At 40.1% G+C, this 23,834-nt stretch overlaps 1 protein-coding gene across 1 annotated transcript in view; it reads left to right on the top strand.

The window, feature by feature from the left end:
- The first annotated feature begins 18,423 nt into the window (after positions 1 to 18,423).
- LOC140550270 (carboxyl-terminal PDZ ligand of neuronal nitric oxide synthase protein) overlaps positions 18,424 to 23,834 on the top strand; it is a 72,897-nt gene continuing 67,486 nt past the window's right edge. The window contains exons 1-2 of the mRNA XM_072674160.1: positions 18,424 to 18,841; positions 22,223 to 22,294. Coding sequence (XP_072530261.1) covers positions 18,737 to 18,841; positions 22,223 to 22,294 — 177 coding nt within the window. The 5' untranslated portion in view covers positions 18,424 to 18,736. The remainder of the gene's footprint in view (positions 18,842 to 22,222; positions 22,295 to 23,834) is intronic.

Here is a 23,834-nt window from a genome sequence, read left to right as displayed (position 1 = left end):
AACTTAAACAAGTGTAAGTATGTGTGTTTGGTGAGTGAGTGTGTGTGTGTGTGTGTTTGTGTGTGTAAGTGTATAAGTGAATGGCTTGATCTGTCTCTTGTAGTCTGCTTGTGAGTGTTCGCCCCCTCTTTGTTTTTGCGACGTATGTGTGTGTGTGTGTGTGTGTGAGTTTGTGGCCACAAGTCTGATTAGTTTAATCTCTCTTTTATTGCCTTATCGTCTGTATTAGCTCTCACGTAATACACGGCAGCTGTAAAAAAAGACGCTTTGCATTCTAGAACAGTCGGAATTCTGTTAGAGCCTTTTTTCTAGAACATTTGGAATTCCCGCTGAATCTTTGGTTTAAACTGTTGGAATTCCAGCTGAATCTTGGCTCTAGAGTGGTCGGAGGCTTTGGAGTTCCTGCTAAGTCTTCGTTGTAGAATGTCTGGAACAGTTGGAATTCCACCATGAGTCTTCTTTCTAGAACAGTTTATAGAGTGTTTATAGTAGAGCATTTTATTTCCTGCTTTATCTTTTTTTTAAATATATATATATAACCTTTGAAATTCCCACACTCTTAAAAATAAAGGTGCCAAAAATGCTCTCCGAAGTGATGGAACTTTCAGTGAGAGATACTGCGCACAATTTTTGCAAATGACATGTTCGAGTGTGCAGAACCTTTTTAAAGTTTAACGAACCTCCAACAGTGTACCAACCAATTAACGTTTTTCACCCTAAAACCTAAAAGCACGCATACCAAGAACTATTTAAGGACCTTTGTTTTTAAGAGCATACTGAATCTTCAAACTAGAGCAGCTGGAAATCTGTAACGTTTGGGAGTTGGAGTCTTCATTCTAGAGCAGTTGGAACAGTTGGAACACTTTTTGTTCTGTAACAGTTGGGATTTCACCTGCCGCTTCAATTACGAACAGTCAGAACGGTTGGAATGCCACTCTTTCTTTTTCAATCCAGAACTGGTGGAATAGTTGGAATTCTGCCCGTGATTTATTTCGGACCCATCGGAATTCCACCTGCTTCTTCAGTCTAGAACAGTTGGAACAGTTGGAACCCCACTTGCTTCTTCACTGCGGAACTGAGGGAACAGCTGGAATTCTGCCCAAGCTCTTCATTCTAGAACAGTTGGAATTTCAGTATGAAGATTCTGTAGTCTGGTTATGTGTAGAAAATGGCACGTCTCTGGCCTTAGATCTTTTGGAGCAGAACTGCAGCACCACATGATGTAGAAATATGGCCGAGGCCTATGTATACTCCAAAACAAGACAAAAAATCGAAAGAAAAAAAAAAGAAAGAAAAGAAAAAGAAAAAATTGAAAGGAAAAGAAAGAAAGCTGTGGCTTTCTCAAAGCACCTGCCATTTGTTGGAAAAAAGGGTTTGATATGTACAATCAGGGTACTGTTCATGGAGATTTATCCTACTAATATATATACATATATATAAGGTACTATGAAGAATCCAATGACAATGATGTATAAAGAAGTCTAAAGAGAGTATTAATAGGGTTTGGGCTGTGTAGTTCTGTGTATAAGGGGACATGGTTGGGGTTTGGGTGGGCACGGGGCTTATATGGAATGGCTATGGTAGAAATTTCTGTTTGGTTCAGAAATTCCTTCATGATTATTGCCTGTGATGTAGACAATGTCACTTTGTTTTATGGAAAAAAAGGCAAAAAAGAAAGGAAAAAAATTTGAAATGTGTCTCCTGTGTTTTTTCCCGCAATATTCAGTCCTGCTTCTCTTTTAGTTCTTAAAGTGGAATTCCACTGATTCTCAAAACAAATCTGGAGAATTTTAATGGCTGAGATGCAAATAAAGGAATTCAGAGTGGTTTGGTGTGAAATGGTTCATTGTAGAAACTTACTTATGCACATGGTGGTGATGGTGGTGATGGGAACCAATGCCTAGGTGAGGTCTCAATGCCTACAAAATAAATATACATTTTATTAACTGCTCAAAACGGCCAGTGAACCAATGAACCGTCTGAGCCAAACTACATTATCAGCATAAAACTTTTACTGGAATGTGAAATCTTCCTATTATCTTACTTTAAGTATTCATCAGACTTTTGCCCCAATAATAACAGTGTGCACTTAAGCTGCGTAGACTCCGCAAGTTGTGCAAGTGTGCAAAAGCCTCTGATGAGTGCATCAAGCCCACATGAACATGAGCTTCAGTAAAAGAAAATAATATAAGAATATAATACTTCAGAAAAACATTGACCTGGTCAATGTCAAAAAAAAACTCTGAATATTTCTTTTGTGCATATAAATAAAAACACACACGTTTTCTTAGGGAACTATTTTGTCTTATAACACCTGGCATGTACCCCTCCACCAAAAGCATATATTTAAAAAGATGTTAAAGGCACAAAACTTAAATCAAACAAACAATCAATCAATCTCCAAAACAATGTCTCGGGTATGATATATTAATCATAACCCTTTCATCTGGTACTTTTATGGAGTGTAGCTGTTACTGCCATTAAACTCTTCAGGCGTCTGGTTCCATTCACCACCTCTGTGAACAATTTAGACTCGTAGGTTTCTCTTCAATGAAGCGTCTCACCTCAAAACTACACTGACTAACCTTATTTATGAATGCATGATCTGATCTGATGACATTTTGAAAAATGTGAGGAATTCCCCTTTAAGCAGGTCTGTCTGTGTGAGGCTGCGTGTGTGTCTGTCTAGACAGAGACCCCATTCGAGACTGAGGTCCAGGGATAAGCCACCTGCTAAGCTTCAGGCCAGTAATAGACAGACGGTGTGTGTGTGTGTGTGTGTGTGTGTGTAGGTGGGCGTGTGTCAGACATTGTGTCCAATGTTAATACTCTTCAACTAAAACACATCCACACGCGCGCGCGCTTCAGCGTGTCCCCGCGTATGAGGCTGGCTCCTGAGGACACCATGTGGTCTGACTGGGGAAAAACAGGCAAACCCTAATTGTTATTTTTCAGACGTGAAGAAAACAAGCAGACTCGTCTTCCCAGCCTCGCCACCGTGTCTGAGAACTCAGTCACACACACACACACACACACACACACACGCCTAAACTGATCCCCTCACCATGGGCTGCACAGGTGCTGTGAAACACGAGTGTTTAGGCAAGCCTACAAACGAGCACATGATTAAAAATGAGCGACAGAGACTCAGTTTAATGTGAAGCCTGGTGTTTATTCCTCGCTCTGCACGAACGCCATTAAAACACCACCTCTGCCCCACTGCCAGCGCAGACTACAGGTATGGCGCCACCTGCTGTTCGACCTCAAAGCCTGCTTGCAGTGTAAATGGCGTCACTACACTTAGCTTAGCTTTCTAACAGCCATGTGTCTCCCATGTTTGCCCTTCCCAATAAATCAGAAACCACTGCAGTGTCATCTTCATAAACGCCCCAGCAGTATTTGCAATAAAGCTCTGTGTATGTCTGAATCCTCACAGAGAGACACTGTAATAAGGCTATTAAAGGGAGATTAGCCCATCCTGGACCAGCGTTGTGGTCTGTACTTGTGTTCTCGTAGGCTGGTGAATGTCCTAATCAAAAGTCCAGTTTAGAAAAGTCCAGTTGGAATGGTGACTTGTGTGGACTTGGGACGGCCAAATGCATTTTTGCATCAATCTCAGCTTAATGGTGCTTTTACATGCTTTTTAGTTGGGTTTTTTATTATTATTGTTTCACTCTTTTATGCAAAATATCATATGCAATGTATTATATTGTTTAAAACAATGTTATTATTAGAGTTAACATAAAATTGTACATTATTATTTGAGATCGTACTGTGATGACTGTTCGGCCATGTTGGAAATAGTGTTTACGTCACAGCTCGGCCAGCTCGTTCTTCATCGAAAATGTGTCCTGTGTCCTGACCTCAGTGTTCATGTGAGGCATCCTATTTGGAAAACTCGTCATCCAATGAAACCGACATCGCTTGAAAGTTATGAGTTATTGTCCCTGCATGTAGTTCTAAGATTTTTAGGTGAGAAATTAGGCTTTAGGCTTCCTGTATGTGGCAAGATGAGAAGAGCCAAGCCAAGGACAGATGGAATTTGGCTTCCGCTTTTATCCCATCTGTGCAGTGAGCACACACACATACACACCAGTGAAACATACACACACAGTGGACAATAAGGACAGTGGGTATCGAACCCACAACCCTGTCATCAGTAGCCCAGAGATCTAACCGCTGAGCCACCACTGCCCCCAGATACCTGGGCTCGGCAAGCTGCCACTGTTGGGCCCTTGAACAAGGCCCTTCCCCCTCTCTGCTCTTTGGGCGCCGCAGCAGTGAGCACATGTCCTCACTGTCCACTCTGTGTGTTTCACCGGTGCGTACGTGTGTGTTCACTGCACGGATGGGATAAAAGCGGAAGTCAAATTCCATCTGTGTGACAAAAATATCATAAATGGTGAATATGGTTGTATTTGTTTTTGTGTTTATTTGGAGATGTTAGGTCCCGCTAGCATGACGGTATGCAGGTACACTGTTGTTGAACCTGTCCCACCAGGTATGCTAGTCAGAACTTACTTCACCGGCTTACTTTATATCGAGTCTGTCATGGTTTCACTTTATTAGCACTTTATAAACGGAACCGCATCGCAGGACATACAGCGTCCTTCTAATGTCAGCTAAGAAAACTGCTCTTAAAGACCCAATCAGGAGCGTGGGAAACATTTCTGTTCAAGGAAGAAAAAACTGAATAAATGTATTTGAATAAAAAATATGAATTCTTATGTAAAACTCCTGCATAGTTAAATGTGGGAATTGCCCCCTAAAATAGATGAAAGTAGCTGTGAGTGGCATGGGTTTATCCTGCATTTGTTAAAGTAACTGTCTCTACTGTCTAGGGAAGGCTTTCTACAAGATTTCGGAGCATTTCTGTGGGGATTTCATTGCATTTAATATATAACGAGTGATAGTGAGCTCAGGATGTTGGATGATAATCACCCCACCTCACCCCCAACTCCCCAACTCATTCCTTAAGTACTGGATGGAGCACCATCACCATCACGCCAGAGAACACAGTTCCACTGCTCCACAGCTCAATGCTGGGGGGCTTTATACCCCTCCAGCCCATGTTTGGCATTAGGCATGGTGTCATATGGGTTCATGTTTATCTGTTCCAGAGAGTCCTTTTTTGTTGGTTGTACTTTTCTACAGGGACTAGACAAGCATTTTCACATCCATGTCAGCAATGGGTGCAACTTAAAGTAGCATGTGCCAGAAGGGGTGTACACAGACATTTGGACAGTACATAATGTACATTTGGATAGTGTATTAAACTAGTACTTTAAAAGTCTAAATAATTTTTTAAAATAATATTAGAGTAAAATAACAAAAAGTATGATTACTTAGGTATCATCCACTCCTGTTTTCCACCACTTTAACAGTTATTGTCCTCCAACATAGCCATTATTCCTACTAGATTTAAGATCACTTTAAGATTTAAGATCACTCGCCTGTATTTTCTGTAATGGAGTGTAAAAATGTTTTTCATCACGTATGTTTTTACATAATCAGAGAAAATGAATGGTGTCTTTTTCACTGAAGTGTTCCATCAAAAGCAGAAGATTTCAGGTCTGAGAAAACATGTCAGCTGATTTCCTGCCCCATGCCCATGAAAACCACACTGCCATCACAGCAGTTTCCTGCATCTCCGAACATCTCTCGTTTAACTGAGTGTATGAAGCGATCAGTTACTGCGTGTGGTTGTGTAACACGGCACTAGTGTGACTTTTGTTTTCTGTCTCACCGGTCATACAGGTCAGAAAGTGGGTGGGTTTGTGTTTGGGTCTGTAGTTTTGTTTACACTCAAATTAAACCTGGAACTGAAGGAATGAGAAAGCTGTTGGATGTCTTGTTGAAATCCACTATTGAGGCACTGTTTATGGACCAGTTAGCCAGGTGGATCTCCTGGCCTCATTTTTGGGTTTTCCCACACCTTAGCAGAGAGGGAGCTTGTTCATTAGTTAATACGTTACAGAGAGGTGAGCTAAAATAACGTGTTTAATGTGTGGAATAATAATAGTTTTGCTTGGTTAGGCCTCGTCCTGTGTTAGATTGCAGTGCCATCCGTGAGTCTTCCTTTAGGTTTAGGCTTAATGTAGGCCTAAGATATGTCCCTTTTATGCTAGTTATGCTATGTTATCACACATTTGACGTCAGGGCAGTGCTGAGAAATGGAGATCGGCCAATGTTGATATTTGTTGTGTAGTTGAAAAGCTACTGATAGCACTGATGAGTACTGATAATTCAACAGTAGCTTCTATGGGAGGCTTTTCTTTTCTACTCAGCTCAGGCTGGTTAGCCTACAGCCATTCAGGGAACATTTGGTTATTCAGGTCTATTGGCATGACTAGCTTAACCGGTTGATCTGCGTTGAGTATATGCGTTTTCCATCTAATGGACATCACCTTGACTATGAAAGAGCAGTTTAGGTATTCTGAACGTTCACACGAACGTTAATGGTGAGTGGATGCTTAGAATCGATTCAGATGAACCTGTGAATCGGTTCGGTATGGTCGATGTATGGGGGATGAAGCACTGTGTGAAGGTTAAACTGGTGAAGTGTGGTGGAACTGGGTATTGCTGGGCTGGGGCGCGTTGCACTGCAGCTGAACGGTCGCTGTGCTGCGGCTCCCGTCCAGCGTGGCAGGGCGTCGCTCAAAGCGAAAGTAACCTTCTTACTTTCGGTTTGTGTTCGCGAGTTCAGGCGCTCCGCTCGACGACCTGCAAACACACATCAGTGTTAAAACAATCGAAGGTTAGTTTCCAAAGCTGACTGCTGAATCCCACTCAGCATAGTCTTAGCTGATGTTATTTTGAAGAGCTTTGGTCTCAGTTTTAATGAAGACATGCTGTTAATGCAGTGCTTAACTACCACTGTTCATTTCTCTTCACAGGAAAACGCAATCGCAATGAAAAGTAAGCCGTTATTGTTATTATTATTATTATTATTATTATTATTATTGTTGTTGTTGTTGTTGTTGTTTTTGTTGTTGTCGTCATTAAGTCGATTCTGACTCCTGGTGATTATCGTTTCTCCAGAATGTCCTGTCTTATGTTTTGGTCTTCTTCTTCTTCCTTGTATCCATGCATCCACCCTATTCCTCATTCACCTTCAATGATTCCACGGACAACTGTCTCTTCTAATGAATTGGTTCTTAATATGGCAAAAAATCTAAGCTTCAGTTTGGTTTCCTGGGCTTCCAGTGATCACCTACGTAACGCTTGATTTGATCAAGGACCCATTTGTTTGTTTTCTTTGCTATCCAAGGTACAATCAAATATGCTCTGTTCTGCTGCTTTACCATCCAGTTTTAATCATTTTTGTAATCCCTGTGGGCAAAAACTGTCAGCCAGTAGTGGTAAATGTTTCCTGCAGATATAATCTTTAGCACGAAGCAAACTTGATGGGCAGCCAATTCATGGTATGCTGGGGATTGGGAGCGCTTCATTCTTCCTCCCCCAAAAAGGTCCCATTTTGTTTCATCACATTCACAGAACCGAATCCCAAAATCTTTGTTTGAGCAGACTGGAGCCGACCTTTTTTGTGCTTAGTGGGAAACTTCAGTGCCATCAACTCTTGCTGCAGGCCTTTTGCTGCATTCAAGGGTTTTTGCCACCATGAATCTGGTGGTAGACGGTGATAGCTTCCTCTTTCTGCCACGTCCAGGTAGTGTAGCCAGTGTTCCTTTAACTTTGAACCTGGGAACTATGCTTCCAAGGCAGTGATCTCTTCTCTGGACTTTCTGGACAACTCTCTTCACGTATTTATATATTTCCAACATGCTATCAAACGCCACAGTCAACAAACTCCTAGCCAGTCCAGGTGATGTGATTTATCTCAGGAGTAGATGAACTGTGTGTGTGCACTTGCACATATGAGTCAGCGATGGGTGCTACTTAAAGTAGCAGAATACATTCATTACAAGGGGTGTCCACAAACATTTGGACATATAATGTAAGATGCAAGTGGGATGAGTTTTATTAGGAGCAATCCAAGAAGCAGTCAATAAGTATAATAGGTAATAATGACAGCCAGCTAGGTGAATTTAGTGTTAGCCCATTGGTCGTGTACTTGCCTGGCAAGGGAATCGAACCCTAGGATGCCCCCGAGAATGTGATGTTGTTACCCACTACACTACTCAATAATCATGTATAATCTACACTGTCACACCAAAACCTTGTATCTCCATTTTTGTCATTTTTACTTTTTGACATAATTCAAACATGGCAGTCCAAAATGCCAACTTTATAAGAGAAAGAAAAAAATCTGAACTGTCAGTGGAATACAGTGTAAAAAGCTTTTATTTTCTTTTATTATTCTGGAGCAGTGCCACTGGCCCATTCATCACATATCCTTAAACGTAGTTAAAAGAACAACTGCTCAATTCAGATTATGTCAGTAGTAGCAAACATGGAGCTACAAGGTATTTATGTGACAGTGATGATATGTATATTCACACAGCGTATATTTAAATCTTTGTAACTGTATTTTGCCACAAACACTAAATAAATCACTGTAAGCCTCTTCTACTGTCATCTTCCACCTGTGAGCTAATGCTCAGAAATATCAGTTTTCCAGTTCTCATTCAGAATGTAATTTTCTTTTTCAACTTAACAACAGATAATAAGACTCAATCTGCCAATCCATTAAAAAAAACAAAAGGTACCAATTTCTTTCTTTTATTAGAAGAAAATACAAAGTCTCATTTTGTCTAGTGCTGCCTAAGTTCCCTTCATTTTCTCAACAGGTTCAAAAAAATATGCTGTCATTCTGACGGGAAACACTCTTAACTGCCATGAGAACATCCTAGTTTATCTCCACAAGGAACGAAACCTTAAGGAGGTATCTGCAGCGAAGGACTGTGACATCATTCTGGTTTTCTGTCCCATTGTTTCTCGAGCTGGAACTGACATTGAAGCAGCACTGAAGAAGCTAAATGAATTCGATCCTGAGAGTAATTCGATTCTTATCCTGGTTATAAAGAATAAAACATCAATACTGGTATATGTATATTTCTACAGTGTGATGTAAATGCAAAATGCATATTCTTTCTTCTTCCACAGACAGCAAGCCTGCTATTTTCCTAGTGCTCCATCACACATTCGACTCAGACAGCATTGTTGCAGACTCCAGACATGCTGTAGGGAGGGACAAAACCCTTTCAGTAGACATTCTTTTCCATGAGGATCAGGGACTGCTGCAGTGCTCTAAGAATAATGTGTCTTTGAAGAATGTCTCGAAGAGCTTGAAATGGGTATTTATCTACGCAAAACATATTATTCGTTAAATGAATTGAGGGAGCACAACCTAATGCAGGGTGAAATGTAGTAGTTATTTTGATTCAACAGGTTTGATCAGAAAATGCTTTTCTACTAGATACAGCTCATCTGGTCCCTGTAGAGAAGTATTTCAGATATAATAGGACTTTCTGGAGCAGACAAAGAAATTCTCACAACAGCTGCGTTTCAAAATCTAGTAGAAAGCCTTCCCTGGACAGATGTCCCCATACTTTTGTCCATTTGTAGTGTACAAAAGCTATTAAGCAATGTCTAATAAGGTTTTTAACATTAGGTTTGCATTTCTGGCGTGCTGTGTGTAAGCATTTGTAAACCAGACAAGAAAGATTGGTAATGTTGGTACTGGGTAAGCTGGTGTGGACAGAAAATGTTGGCCTATTAGAAAGATATTAATTGGCTGCATATTCTGTTAAAATAACATGAACTGTCTTAACGGTTTAGTCCACAACAGATGGATGTTGGGCTAAGTGTGTTCAGAGTTTTGACAATGTGACTACAGATTGAACACAAGGATGTTAGTAAGGTTAATCATTTTAAGGATGTTAGTGATTGTAAAAAGCTGTACAAAAGCTTTTTAAAGGTGTCTTGAGAGAAAAGTATCATATCATCATATGAAGACCAATACTGAAGGCTTTAATATCATTTTCAAAAAAGAAAGAAAAAAATGGGTTATTTTGCCATTTCTACGAAACACCAAATCAAGAAAGCGAACAGCAGTTCAAACTGTTGCTGCATAAAAATCATTTGTTCAAACAAATCTGGCTCAAATAAATTGGAAAATGTTTACAACAATTAAACATGTTGGGTTGTGCTCCACTCTGCCCTGCATCTCTGCTTGGTAACTTTCTTTCTGTATTGTATCTATGTTTATTCATCTTAAATGGAAGGATATGTAAACAGTGCTAGCCATTGTGAATAACATTTATTTTATTTATTCGTTTGTCTGAAGCCTGACACATACATTTTTATTTCACAGAGTGGAATAAAGAAGCTGGGTAAGTGAAATGTACTTTAAGGGAATAGTTGTTCAAGGGACAACAGGTTACTGTTGTTTCTGCACAAAACTCAAATCTCTAAAACATCAACTTTGCATGAAAGGAGAACAATCTTTTGTATTTTACACTTAAGTCTCACAACACACATAACTGTTTTTTAAGATTTTAACATTGCTGTCAGCATCTGTCACTGATACTTCTTAATATTCCCATGTTATTGTGACATTGTTTTGTTAAACCCACATACATATATACTGTTTAAGTAAATGTATTATCATTTGCAGAGGCGTCTAAGGGAAAAGGTCAACAAAGAGAAAAAGAACCACACACAGACGTCAGCACCGGAGACAACTGAAAACATAGGACATCTAGGTTATCAAAAAAATGGTTATCATGGTTTAAGGATAGCTTAAACAAAAAAGCCATAATAACAACCATTTAAACAACTTCATGATAGTGCAAAATATGTTTGTCATAGTAAAGGGATAATGCCACTTTCTCACAGATACTAGATCATTTAGTTAAAAGTCAAATTCGGCTGTTTTCTGGAGGAAACTAATTGATGTGTGTTATGGGCCGATACTCACACTGGATTACCCATGATGCACTACAGGAGGCTCATCTGCATCAGCTATTTGTATTTGTAACTTCCTCATAAAACATTCTGTAAAGGAGCTTTTAGAGGTATTGAACTCTTTGGGCGTCTGGTTTTATTCATTACCACTGCTCTGTGGTACAGTTCTAGAATAGTGCAGAAAGTTTGGGTATCACTTTACTTGGATAGTTGGATGCCTCAAAGATGCTCACCTGACATTAAACCAACATTCATCTGATAATGTATTAAATGCAACTGAACTCTATGTTGAATGTAAATGCTTGTCTGTTGAATGTAAGCCTACACCTAACCCTAACCTTATCCTTGAATCAACCCTAAGGGCCCTATCTTACACCCTACGCAAGGCTATTTTCACCTCTTCTGCCTGTGTTGTTTAAATGGCAATCTTGCTTGGGAATATATCTATGCAGATGGGCGTGGTGGTCTCAAAATAAGGTGTGTTTAGGTCATTCCTGGCGTATTGCTATCTTGGTGCGCCACTGAGTGCAAACAACAGTCAGACCTTCATTGCTATCTTGGCAGTGACAGGCGCTTGTCCAATAGCAGTCAGACTGTACCTGGCTATTAAAGGGAATGACAAGTGACACGCTGGTTTATTGCATGTTATGCCCAAAACACACCCATGTTTAATTAAGAGACTTAGTACATGCCTTTTGTGTGTTTCGAGCTGCGCAAGGGGGACTTGTCCCTTGATTTCCCATGATTGATGGCTTGCCTAAGATTGCTAGAATAGGGCCCTAAAATCTGACCCTAAAGGGTTAGGTAAGGTAAGGGTTAGGATTAGGGTTAGGTGCAGGGTTACATTTAATAGACTGTCATTTACATTCAACTTAGAGTTCAGTTGCATTTAATAGGGATTCAGTTGAGTGTTGTAAGTGATACCAATTGGCGGAACTGCCCATTAACATGTTTATGTAGCAAGCTTTACTTTTGACTGATTAACATACAGTATGCTGATAATTGTTTGGGTTGCGCATTTTTCAGTGTAGAGGTGTAAATAATATTCCAGAAAAATTATTTTTTGATTATTTAAATGATACCTGTACCTTTTTCATATTTTTAAAATGACAGCATAGCCTTATGATTTCCTCCTTACTGGTGATGCCATTGTTCTACATTCTTGCATGCCCTGTTACATTGCTGTATTATAAGCGGTAGAGACATTAGATTGCTTAGAAAAGTGGGTGGCAGCACATTTATATCCCTTCTTCAGTCTGGACATTACTTACATTACTTATTCCTTACTGAACTTGCTGTGAATATCTGCACTTTAATGAAAATAAACAGATCTTTAAGAAATAGAGTTTTTTTCTGTTTCTACTGTTTTTGTTCACACATCCTTAAACACTGACCCATATTCTAAAGTCAACATACACTATATGTCAAAATGTTTGTGGACACCCCCTTCTAATATATACATTCAGCTACTTTAGGTTGCTCCCTGGCAGCTTGTTACTTTTTGGGGTGAGTTTGGGAGTTGGGGGTGAGGTGAAGTGGTAACCATCCAACATCCCAACCTCACTAATGCTCTTGTTGCTGAATGTATTCAAATCCTCACATCAAAAAATCTAGTAGCTAATCTAGTAGCAAGCCTTCCCTGGACAGTAGAGACAGTTACTCGAAATAAAAGCAGGATTAATCCCGTATAAAAAAGGAAAACTTAACTTAAAACTTAAAATTCTCTTAATTTTGAAAGAAACAGTGAATAAGTAAGTGTCCCAATACTTTTGATATTTTGATATTTATTCCATATAGTGTACTTTCAGTTTTATTATTCAGTGAAACACACATCTGGTTTAAGTAGTTTAAATTTTAAAGTATTTAACATTTTTGAAGTAAAAAAAAACAACTGAAAAGCCTTTCATTTTGGTTAAATAATAAACATGATCAGTTTCTCTACGACCAAGTGCAGAATTATGATAATGCCAATTAATAATAAATAATACTGATTATATCTAGGGTAAACATTTAACATTTAAGGCATTTAGCAGATGCTCTTATCCAGAGCGACTTACAGAAGTGCTTCACTGTTTACTCAGAAAATCCCCTAGCTAGTTTCTATACACTAGGATCCAAAAATACCTTAGATTACAAACTACTAAAAACAATAGTCAGTATGGAAACCACAATACTTTACATTACACTTTGCCCAAGTAATCTCGGAAGAGATGAGTTTTCAGTCTGCGTTTGAAGACAATGAGTGACCCTGCTGTTCGGACACCCAGGGAAAGTCAGGACAGGAAAAAGGGCCTGGATGCTAGTCTTCGGGGCATCCTAAGGGATGGTGGGTCAAGCTGAGCCATACTTGAAGCTTGAAGGGCTTTTTGTACTGATCTGCTTTCGACCGCTGGCATCAAGTAGGGAGAGGCTGGTTCATTCTTGGTTTTGTAGGCCAACATCACGGCCTTTGGAAACCAGTGAAGAGCTTGCAGTAGACGAGTTACATGGCTGAACTTAGAAACGTTGAAGACAACCCGTGCCGCTGCATTCTGGATTAGTTGCAGGGGCCTGATGGTGCCCAGAGGGAGACCAGCCAGAAGAGAGGTGCAGTAGTCAAGTCTTGAAGTGACAAGAGACCGAACAAGCACCTGGGTGACCTCTCTATAGATGAAGGGTTGAATTCTCCCGCTGTTGAAAAGGAGAGATCTGCATGACCAAGTCAGATTTGCAACATGACTTGAGAATGATAATTGATCATCCATGACTACACCAAGGCTTTGTGCTTCTACTTTATCCATTACAGGAATAGTGTGGAATGTTTTATGCTTAGCCATACATGTTGTATTGCAAAGTAAAGAAATAAAAGCATCTACTGTAACTACAGTAATATATTATGTAAATATTATCTGTAAATAATCTGTAAACAAGAGTTTTTATTTCTATTATTTATATTGTGTGTATATTGGTAATTTATCTACGTTTTGCATTTGAGTGTTTTCCTTTCTTATTCCTGCTGTGACACTGTGAATTTCCCCAATGTGGGACTAATAAAGAATTATCTTATGCGTAAAATACTGTTGTAATGTTTTTTTTTTTTTAATTTCTGAATGTGTCCTCATTTCTTACATTATATTTAGTCTAATTTTCTGGTGGACTGTGGTAATATATAGAAGTATATCTAGCAGGGCAACTGACTAAAGTTCGATACTTCTTTCATGTCTTTTGTGCAGGTTAACAACTGCCCTGCACACAATGTAATGCAGTTAATGCAACTAAAATTAGTTGGTAGTTAGTTAGGAACTGCTTCAGTTAACAAACAGCATTGGTTTGGGCCAGCCCTGTCCAATCAAATTCAAAAATGGGCCTTTAAATCAGCAAAAACCTGGTAGCATGAAGGTTGCTCAGTCAGGTGCTTCATGCTACAGAAAAGACAGATACATGAAGACCTCAATACAGTTGTGGCACATATTCTATGGCTTTACTGAATCATATTTAGAGCCATTTTGTCTAAATGGAGAACGTTATGAACAAATGAATTGAAAGTTGGAGTTTTTTGTCTATGTGTCTATGTGTCTATATTTTTTGTCTAAATGTCTAACACTGCTTTTCAAAAGGAATACTGCTATGAATTCTGCTAAAGTTGAATTCTGCTTTTGGACTAAAGCTGTAGTGCAATTGGGCCATGCAACAAGATAATGACCCAAAGCACACAAGCAGGTCTATTTACCTTATAATGGTTAAAAACCCTGTTGAAGTGTTCATAGATGAAGGCTCTACAAATGTTACTGAGCTAAAGCAGTTCTTCAGAAGTGCAGTTGAGATGACCTTGACTTTCCTGAGAAGGAGTTCTACATTAACGTAGAATGACTATCAACAAGGCTTAACCAGTCAGAGACAGATGGCGGAGAGATTGGTTTGCTGCTCTGTGATGTCAATATGAGTTATCAACTGGCAGTGTAAACTGCCAAAAATATGCAATTTGTAAACTAGAAGAAGAGTGAATGGAGTCATGAATATAAGAGGTGCAACAGTGTCAGGTAACATCACTGCAAGAGAAGGCATTTAAGTGTTGGGTTTCCCCATTTTAGTTGCTTCTCAGAGCCACTCCGAGAAGGATTAAAGGATTAGACCTGCTGTAAAAATTGAGTTCTTTTCCTGGAGAAGTAAGGAAATCTTTTTTGACCATTTTACCCTTGATTTTAGCAAAATTGAATTGGATCTTTTAGTGCCGGTTCTGCAGCTTTCAGCTAGTCAACAAAGGCTGTTTAGAGTGCTTCCTTTAGTGATGGTTCAAAGCACAAATTCCACTTTCTGGCTGTAGGTGGAGCCAGAAATACCAATTCTTACATAACGCTGCTTTGAGTCAGAGTGTGGGTTCAGGGGCATCACCTTCAAACTGGCCAGAGATCAAGAGAACAAGTGGAGTCTTTATGTCTATGTTTAAATAGATGGAGCCATTTCCAATATGATCAGAATCCTAGAACTACAACAAGGGGTAAGTTTGAGGGGTGTGGTGGTGGAAGTGGTCTTGTGGTCAGGAATTATTTGTAGATTTACTACCCCAGTTACTGTAAAAAGAAGGACAGCTTCTGCCCAGCTTGCCTGATAGTGCCCAAACTATTTGCAGCCCTATCTAGTGAGGAGGAGCTGTCAGGTGGAGCTCCTGGCATTTTTGCTGACAGTTGGAGAAGTCAAGGGCCTTCTCCAGTGGGTCGAGTCATCCAGTGGTCCAGCGGTCAGGGTGTTCTTCTTCTGCCTGAGTTGGTGCGAGTCAGTAATCCAATTGTGCTGACCGGGTTAAACTACAAACCATCTTAGCAAGAGTAATTGACAGCACACCATCCAGAGAAGAAGGACTAGTAGGCACTTTGTGCAAAATGCACAAAGTTAACTGTCAAATAAACAGACGATAAAAGAGAAGAATTCTAGGATGATAGATGATAGAAAGAGCGTCTGAGACATAATTCTGGAGATCAGAAAGATGCACGAACGAATTGTGAAAGAAAGAGTGGAGATGAAAGAAGAAAAGGAGGAGGGAGATCAAATGGGAGCTGTTGTGGACATTTTGAAGTTCATCAGAAGCAGCTAAAAAGCTGACAGAGAGAATAAAGCAGCGTGGAAATCCGTTACAGGAATGTATGCAAAAGTTAACACAGGACAGAAACAGAAAAAGAAGATGAGAAGAAAAAGGCTAAGCAAGGATGCAGGGTGACAGAGTGTAGGAGGAGATCAGAAAGATGAATGCAGTGAAGGCAGACAATTACTACTTTAGGAACCTGTCTGATTTCACTAAGACTGTTATAGCAACAGAAACACCTCAGAGGAGATGGACATCAGGACGTCAGTGGATGACTATCAAGCAGGTTAACACAGCATCTCTTTTGGGACATTATCAGTTATATGGGTTGTTTCTCAAATGCCACTGGATCAGCGTTAAGGAGTCAAAACACAAATTTGCTACCTACAGTATAGACTTCGCTTCAAGCAGGCTAACACTCCTGCCCGCTGAAATTATGCTGTTAAGTAAATTGACCACTGAACTTTAAAGGTGCTGTATATGACTTCAATCCAATACACTTTTGTGAAATTCAGCAAGTGTTTCCTCATGGTTTGCTAGCTATCCGTTCTGCGTGCTGGAAAAAAGCCCAGTGCCAAACACAGTGGCTTGGACTGAAATACACAACACTATTTCAGCCAATCAGCAACAGGGGGTGTTCATGCTTGACCACAGGGGGACTTCCTAGTTAGCTATGTGTTAAACTATGTGCATTGTTAAGGAGAGATTGCTGAGAAACAGCTAAAAAGGAAAATATCACTACGAACAAAACTTTTTGAAGAGAAAGTACTTAGATCAGGCAGAGGCAAAGACGTACACACACTGGTGAGGCGTATGGACGTGGCGAGACCTCAGAACGTTAAAAGGCATGAAAAGGTACAGGGATGTTGGTCTATTCTTGCTCGACAGGTGGGTAACACTGACTTGTTGCTTTTTAGCAGATTTTTTTTCACTGAATACTCAGTATTGTTCCCGTTTATGAATGTTTATGATGGATCATCACAACTGATTTGCTTAGCCGCAGCAGTTGTATCAACAGTTTCATTCATTTTTGGGAGCAGTGTTTGTGAAGGAGCACTTAAGGAAGAGGTGAGTTAAAATATCAACAGTCGTCTCCAGAATCGTATACAGTTCCTTTAACGCTGTTGCAGACAGCTGTCCTGGGATAAGGCAGCAGTAGTAACAAACCGCACTATCAGAGCAACAGCACCCAGGTTTGTTTAAGGGTGCACACAAATGAGGTTACATTTTCAGACACTAGATGGCGTTCTAATTTCATTTCTTTTTTTGAGGGGGAAAAAAGTCTCCAGTTCTTCATTGGGTCAACTTGTGATGGGCATTAACACAAGGAGCAATGCCGGAAACTGCTATCACAGGGATTATTTGTAAATACAAACTAAATCAATAAATTGTTAATCAGAAACATGATGTAGGTGAGGGTTATCGTGTGTAGGTTATCACAACACCAGAAACAGCATCTTTTACTCTGCATTCTGTAGTATGCTGTATAGAACGTCCTAGTGTGCTTGCATGAAGGAGAACATCCCTGTAAGTGTGTGTGTGCATTAAGCATTTTATTTAGACAATATCTTAACTACAGAATTCAGGCATACAGTACTGTACATACGGTTAAGACACCTGACATTAACTATTTATCTCAGGAGGGTGTGAGAGTGTTTTTTGCTTGTAAAACACCAGATCACATTAAAGCAGATTAGACAACATAATACAGCATTTCTCATTTTGAAGAAAGTAGTTAATATCCTGTGAGCTAGTCTGAAGAACAAAGCTTGGTTCCAGGTTTTTTCTGGACACCCCTGAGCAGTGCATGGACTTATCCCATCAATATCCCATCAGCTGAACTCCCGATTTTACATACTTTAACATAGTCCAAACCAGGTGTTCAATAATATCTATAAACAATATCAGACTCCCATGAGGAGAGCTTTGAAGATGTTTTAATGACCATTAATATTGTATGTATTGATTCTAGTATTGGAGTTTTACTAGCAAATAAACACTAACTGCCCAAATAACCTTTTTTTTTTAAATCTCATTTCTAATTCTAATTTTCACGGATACCTTAAACGTTTACACACTACTGTAAATAATGAAAGGAGCTTTTGTAGATGCTGTGACAACCAGAACATCAGACTTAGCATTGTATCCCATTTGCAGTTGTGGAGGCCTTATATTGGGCTGTCATAATCATAAACAAACCTTGAGGTCTAATTTTTCCCACCCATATTCCTAAAAATCCCGCCTCCCTGCGCTGGGATTGGCTGCTAGATAACACTCGCACAGCCTGGCAGCCAATCCCAGCACTGAGAAGGCGCTGCTATTGGCTATGTCCTGCAAAGCGGGGCTGGATTAGTGGGAATACGGGTGGGGGAAAAAAGTAAGGCCAGCTTCCACCGCATGGAGGGGCGGTCACGTGACAGAACTTTGGTCCAATGGAGAAGCTCGGAGAGCCGACACCGTAAATAAAATCGTGAGGCGAAGTGTGAGGAGCCGTGACTGCCGTCTGTGAGCTGGAGAGCCTGACTCGCACAGCGGGGTGATGTAGACATCGCGGAGCAGGGGGAAAGCTGTCCGGTGCCACTGCTTCTTCATTTGTTTTTTTTTCGCGGTGAAAATCGCCGCTGCGCGCTCCTTCACTCCCGCCCTGACCACCATGGGTGTCCTCGCGCAGCGAACGTCTCGGTTTCGCGCCCTTTTCGCGGCTGGTTAACCGTTGAGGAGAAGAGTTGTGGGTCTTTCGGTGGACGGTCCCGGTGGGCAGCTGGTGGACACGTTTCTTGGCCAGGGACGGACACGTCCCTTTGGAAGATGCCCGGCAGGAACAGGTACAACCTGGTGGATGATGTGGCGGACTCCCGGGTGCCGCTTCATAACGACGAGGCTTTTCAGCACGGATTACATTTCCAGGCAAAGGTGAAGTAGCTAACGTTAACGTGGCGTTAACCTCTCAATGGCGTAGCCTGGGGCACTGCGGCGGTGCTGAGGCTGAACGGAGACCGGCTGTCTGTCTAGGATAGCTACCTTTAACACTAGCTAACTACATTTACACTGATGGCAGTTAGCAGACACTCGTATCCAGACCGACTTATCAGGCACTAAAGTGCTTGGCGGTTCCCTCAGGAAATATTCCTAGTTTGAACAGAGGCTACAGTCCAAATGAGACCCTGGACCCAGCTCTAGATACTGCCTCAGGCCAAAGTCAGTGCTGGACCCTAGCGAGACACACAGCCCTCAACATACTGACTAGCTACACTTTACATGAATGTCAGAAAAATCTAGCTGACTAAGAGCAAGTAGGTTATGAGTCTCAGTCAAACAAATAATTGCCAGAAATGTCTAAATCTTTAAATCTGAGAGTGTTTATTTGATCTTCTGACCAATTATTACAAATATATAACTAGCTATATAAGCTCACAGCAGTTTTTATTAAACATATATTAAACTAAAACACATAGACCTACATAGCTACTGGTTTCTCAGGGTACTACCAGCCCGATCTAGGGCTGGGCGATATGGTAAAAACACCACATCACGATATTTAACGGCATTTTTTTTTTTACAATACACAATATTTATCACGATACATGTGATCACAGACTGAAAACATCTGTAGTGACAGATTCTTATAAACTGCTGTTCAGATCCTCTCCAGTACTGAATACAGTGATTTTTATTATTCAACATCTGCTGCTCTTTATCTAATTACACCAATCTAATTAAACCTGCAGCTGATCAGTGTTTATTAAGCACTAACAGTGTCCTCCATTTGCCTAGAAAAGCATGTTGTGTGTCTCGATAACAAAACTTATCACAATCCGATACAATATCATCATATTGCCCAGCTCTAGCACGAGCCTGAAACTTTTTTTTTCAATGAACTATTCCTTTACGATGCCATGACTCCTAGTAAATTTGAATAGCAGTTACTTTCACTTTTCCATATCCGTGTTATGCTTTTCCTGTTCTTGTGATGCAGTTAAACACCAGTTATATTGTAGGAACATGCCCAACCACCAGCATACACTTGTAGCAACCAAGCTTACCTAAAGCCATGGCCAAAAGATCTGACGTTGTTAGAGGTCCGTGACTACAACAGACATTTTACTGGGCACGATCGAGTTATTACCCTATAAATGAAGGTAGTATTTAAACCAGGCTGTTACTAAGTGCTCCGGTGTGTGTGGGCCTACTGTATAATAAGATGGAATAAGCTGTCTGAGACCAATAGTGCCCAGCAGCTTAAAAAAAAGAAAATTATTAACAGCATGCCATTAAAGAAACTGTTTATCTGCTTCCCCACTGAGGGAAGGGAGTAAATAGACTTTCAAATAATATCAGATAAGGACTATCTGGGACACTGTAGCTGCACAGACTGCTGCAGATTTTGAAACTCATTCATTTCACCAGAGCCAGGAGCACATTAGCCGCATTAAACACTTACAGTCCTTTGCAAAATTATTTTATACATTATTATTTATGCTGAATGTAGCATATTGAAAAACATAATACATAATAGATGAAATGTGCCACAACCTTTGTACGTACCGTAATTGCATGCCAAGAGTGTGTTCTTTGTAGCAGATGTGCGCTTAATTACATTGGATTGGATGCAATTGGATGTATATCGATTGGATGTATATCATCTACTGAGTCAATTTACTTTTGCACACCACGGACATGCACTGTTTTTCGCGAAGTACTAATCTTCTTAATTTCATCATTTAATTATTGTTTTTGTATTTGCATTTGTTCTGTCTATACCTGTTCTTATAGTGTACTACTGTGTTATGCTGCTGGATGCTAAATTTACTTCGAGATCAATAACGTTTCTACCTACCCACCCACCTATCTACCTAATCACATGTAAAACACTTGTAATTTATCCAGGGGTGCCCAAACCTTAATATGTAATATATATCACTGCTAACCAATAAAAAACATGTATCTCCATTTTTGTCCGTTTTTAGTTTTCTACATCGTTTAACCATGTAGCTGTTCTGTACACTGTGAATAATTCTGGATGAATAGACCAATAGAAAAACTCTAAATTACTCTGGATATACACTTATTTTACATTGACTTCCATTCAAAGTTTCAATTTAAAGACATTGTTGCCTTCTCCTGTATGAAGTCACCATTTTGGAAAATGCATTATAATTAATGCATTCAGCTACTTTTAGTTGCACCTCTTGCTGTAACAGATGTGCAAATGCATGCACACAGCTTGTATATTCATTGTAGAAAAGTACTGCCAATAGAGTAGGACTCTCTGGAGCAGATAAACATGAACCTAAATGACACCATGCCTAAAGCCTGGCGTTGGCTAAAGGGGTTTAAAGCCCCCCAGCGTTGAGTTGTGGAGCAGTGGAACTGTTTCCAGGTTATTTCAGATAATTTCTGTTGGTCCAATCATCAAAAGAGTTTGACACAATAAAATAAAAGAACAACGGCCGGATTCACATTATGTCCAAAAGTGAACCATAAAGTTATAATTACACTGATTTTTATCAATGATTAAATTATATCCTTATAACAAGAGCTTAATAATAATAAGTGCATGCTGGAAGCATGGAGTATAAACGTCCAGTGTAGCTGTGGATAAAACATTGTTTATTTTGCTGGGTAGTGCTGCTACACCGAGTCTGTTCCTCAGACGTTCACATATACTGATATTGGTGCTGAGCACCTCGCTTTTTATAAATCTCTAGACTCTGCTGAGCGCCTCGGGAACCTCTAAGCCTGATATTTTCAGCAACCTAAGGGGCCTTATATAGCACAAATTTGCGATGGAGGATTAACTCTGAAACGTCTTCTGTGGAAAAGCAGCAGTTGCTGCCTGCAAAGCTTTTCCTCCTTTTAAAGTTTTATCACTGGGAGAATTGCACTTCTGTGCTGATCCGGGGCCAGTTTTGCCGGGCCTCGGGTAATGTTTAAAGAGCAAAAGAAGATGATTCTAGATGATGATCCAAGATCTGTTTTAAAATGGCGATTACCCAGAGCTTGGGAGTATCACTCTAAAGTGACAGAACAGTGACCTGTTTACAGACAATGCACTCAGATCTGATATGCTTGGTTTTAGTGACCAGTTCCTCAGTTCTAAAACAGCGAAGATGTTGCATTGGAGGAAGACCTATTCTAAAAGTGTTTGTTCCTATGAATTTTGTTTGCAGTTGACAGAATGAGGCTATGCCTTTCCTTTTTTCTCAAAGGCAGGGCTTTTGGCTCAACTTTTATTAAGTCTCAATATACGTGTGTATGTGTGACTAATTTTTATACTTTTGGTTTGTTTTGCAGTATGTTGGCAGTCTGGATGTCCCAAGACCCAACAGCCGTATGGAAATTGTTGCTGCCATGAGGAGAATCAGAGTAGGTTGATGTATTCGGTATTAGTTTTTGCGCATTGTGTGGTAGATGGATAGACAAATGAGTGTACATTTTTTATCAGCTTGGAAATATCTTGATGCAATTGTAGTGGAAGAACATGGCACATATTTAAACACACAAATATGCACAGTACATGTATTTAGGTATGGAACACATCAACATTTATGTGCTTGTCGAACTTCTCACTCCCAAACCATGGCTATTAAAATGGAGCTGTCTCTTCATCCACTCCACTCCTCTGGGAAGGATTTCTACTAGATTTTGAAACATGTCTGAAGTGAATCCCTGCAGCCAGAAGTGAATCCCTGCAGCCAGAAGTGAATCCCTGCAGCAAGAAGAGCATTAGTGAGTTTAAGCACTGATGTTAGGCTCACAATTGCTGTTCCAGTTCATTCCAAAGGTGTTGGATAAGGTTGAGGTCAGGGTTCTGTGCGGACCAGGCAAAATCTTCCAGACTAAACTCAGCAAACCATTTCTTTATTACTAAAAGAGAGACTGAACGGGCCTTCTTCAAACTATTGCCACAAAGTTGGAACATACAGTTCCCTTGAATGCCATTGTGCATGGCTGCTCTGCCACTGTGGTTGCCATAGAAACCCAATTTATAAAACTCCTCAACAGGTACTGCATTGATGCTGCCTCCAGAGGATGTCTGGAACTCTGTAGAGAGTGGTGTAACTTAGGACAGAGGATTAAAAAAAAAAAAATCAACACTCTGTGGTCCTGCTCTGTTGGCTTGTGTAGCATACCACTTCACATTTGATCTGGAAGACATTTCCACTTCACAGTAACTGGACTGTTAGAGCAGATATTGGGTGTGAAGGTTGGCAAAGTTTGGTGATGTTCCTGCTCAAGAAACTGACTGTTTATTAGGTACTCTGTAAGCATAATGTATTATATGGAGTACAGAGAAAGGGTTATTTGAGATGCAACAATAGCAGAATAATTTGGTTCTATCATAAGCCATGTTTAATAGGTTTTCCATGTATATGAAGAACCTTTTTAAAGAATGACCTTCCCATACAATCCTCCAGGTCAGTCATTTGTAGTGTAAGAAAATATAGATATACTGAAGTATTGCAGTATGTCTTGCAACACAAAAACATGCAAAGATTGATGGCAGACAGTGGTTCACTCTGTCTTTACATCCCACTGTTCTGACTGTTGCATGGTGGCATGTTATGTTTTTTTATACTATGACAGTTTTTTTTAAATAAAAAAAAAAACCTCAATACATTGCTTCCAGTTTTGTAATATGTCACAATTTTGAATCATAACCTCAGTAATGTGATTAGGGATGTCCCGGTCAGGTTGTCTTGACCCCTGGGAACTGAGCTTCCAGCTTTCAGCCTCGTGCGCCAGAACAGTTCGAGGTGCTAACCTTCGTTTCTGGCGGTCTACAATAGTGCCTGTGTGTTCTCTTTAGGTGCTTGTGCATGCCTTCGAAACTTTGCCCAGTGTACAAACCACCTTTTTGTTTTGTGCTAGTTTCACGTGATCTCATACTTTCGATGCCTTGGGT

This window comes from Salminus brasiliensis, chromosome 1, assembly GCF_030463535.1.
Source record: "Salminus brasiliensis chromosome 1, fSalBra1.hap2, whole genome shotgun sequence".
Classification (NCBI taxonomy): Eukaryota; Metazoa; Chordata; class Actinopteri; order Characiformes; family Bryconidae; genus Salminus; species Salminus brasiliensis.
This window is presented reverse-complemented; position numbering and strand designations above follow the sequence as displayed.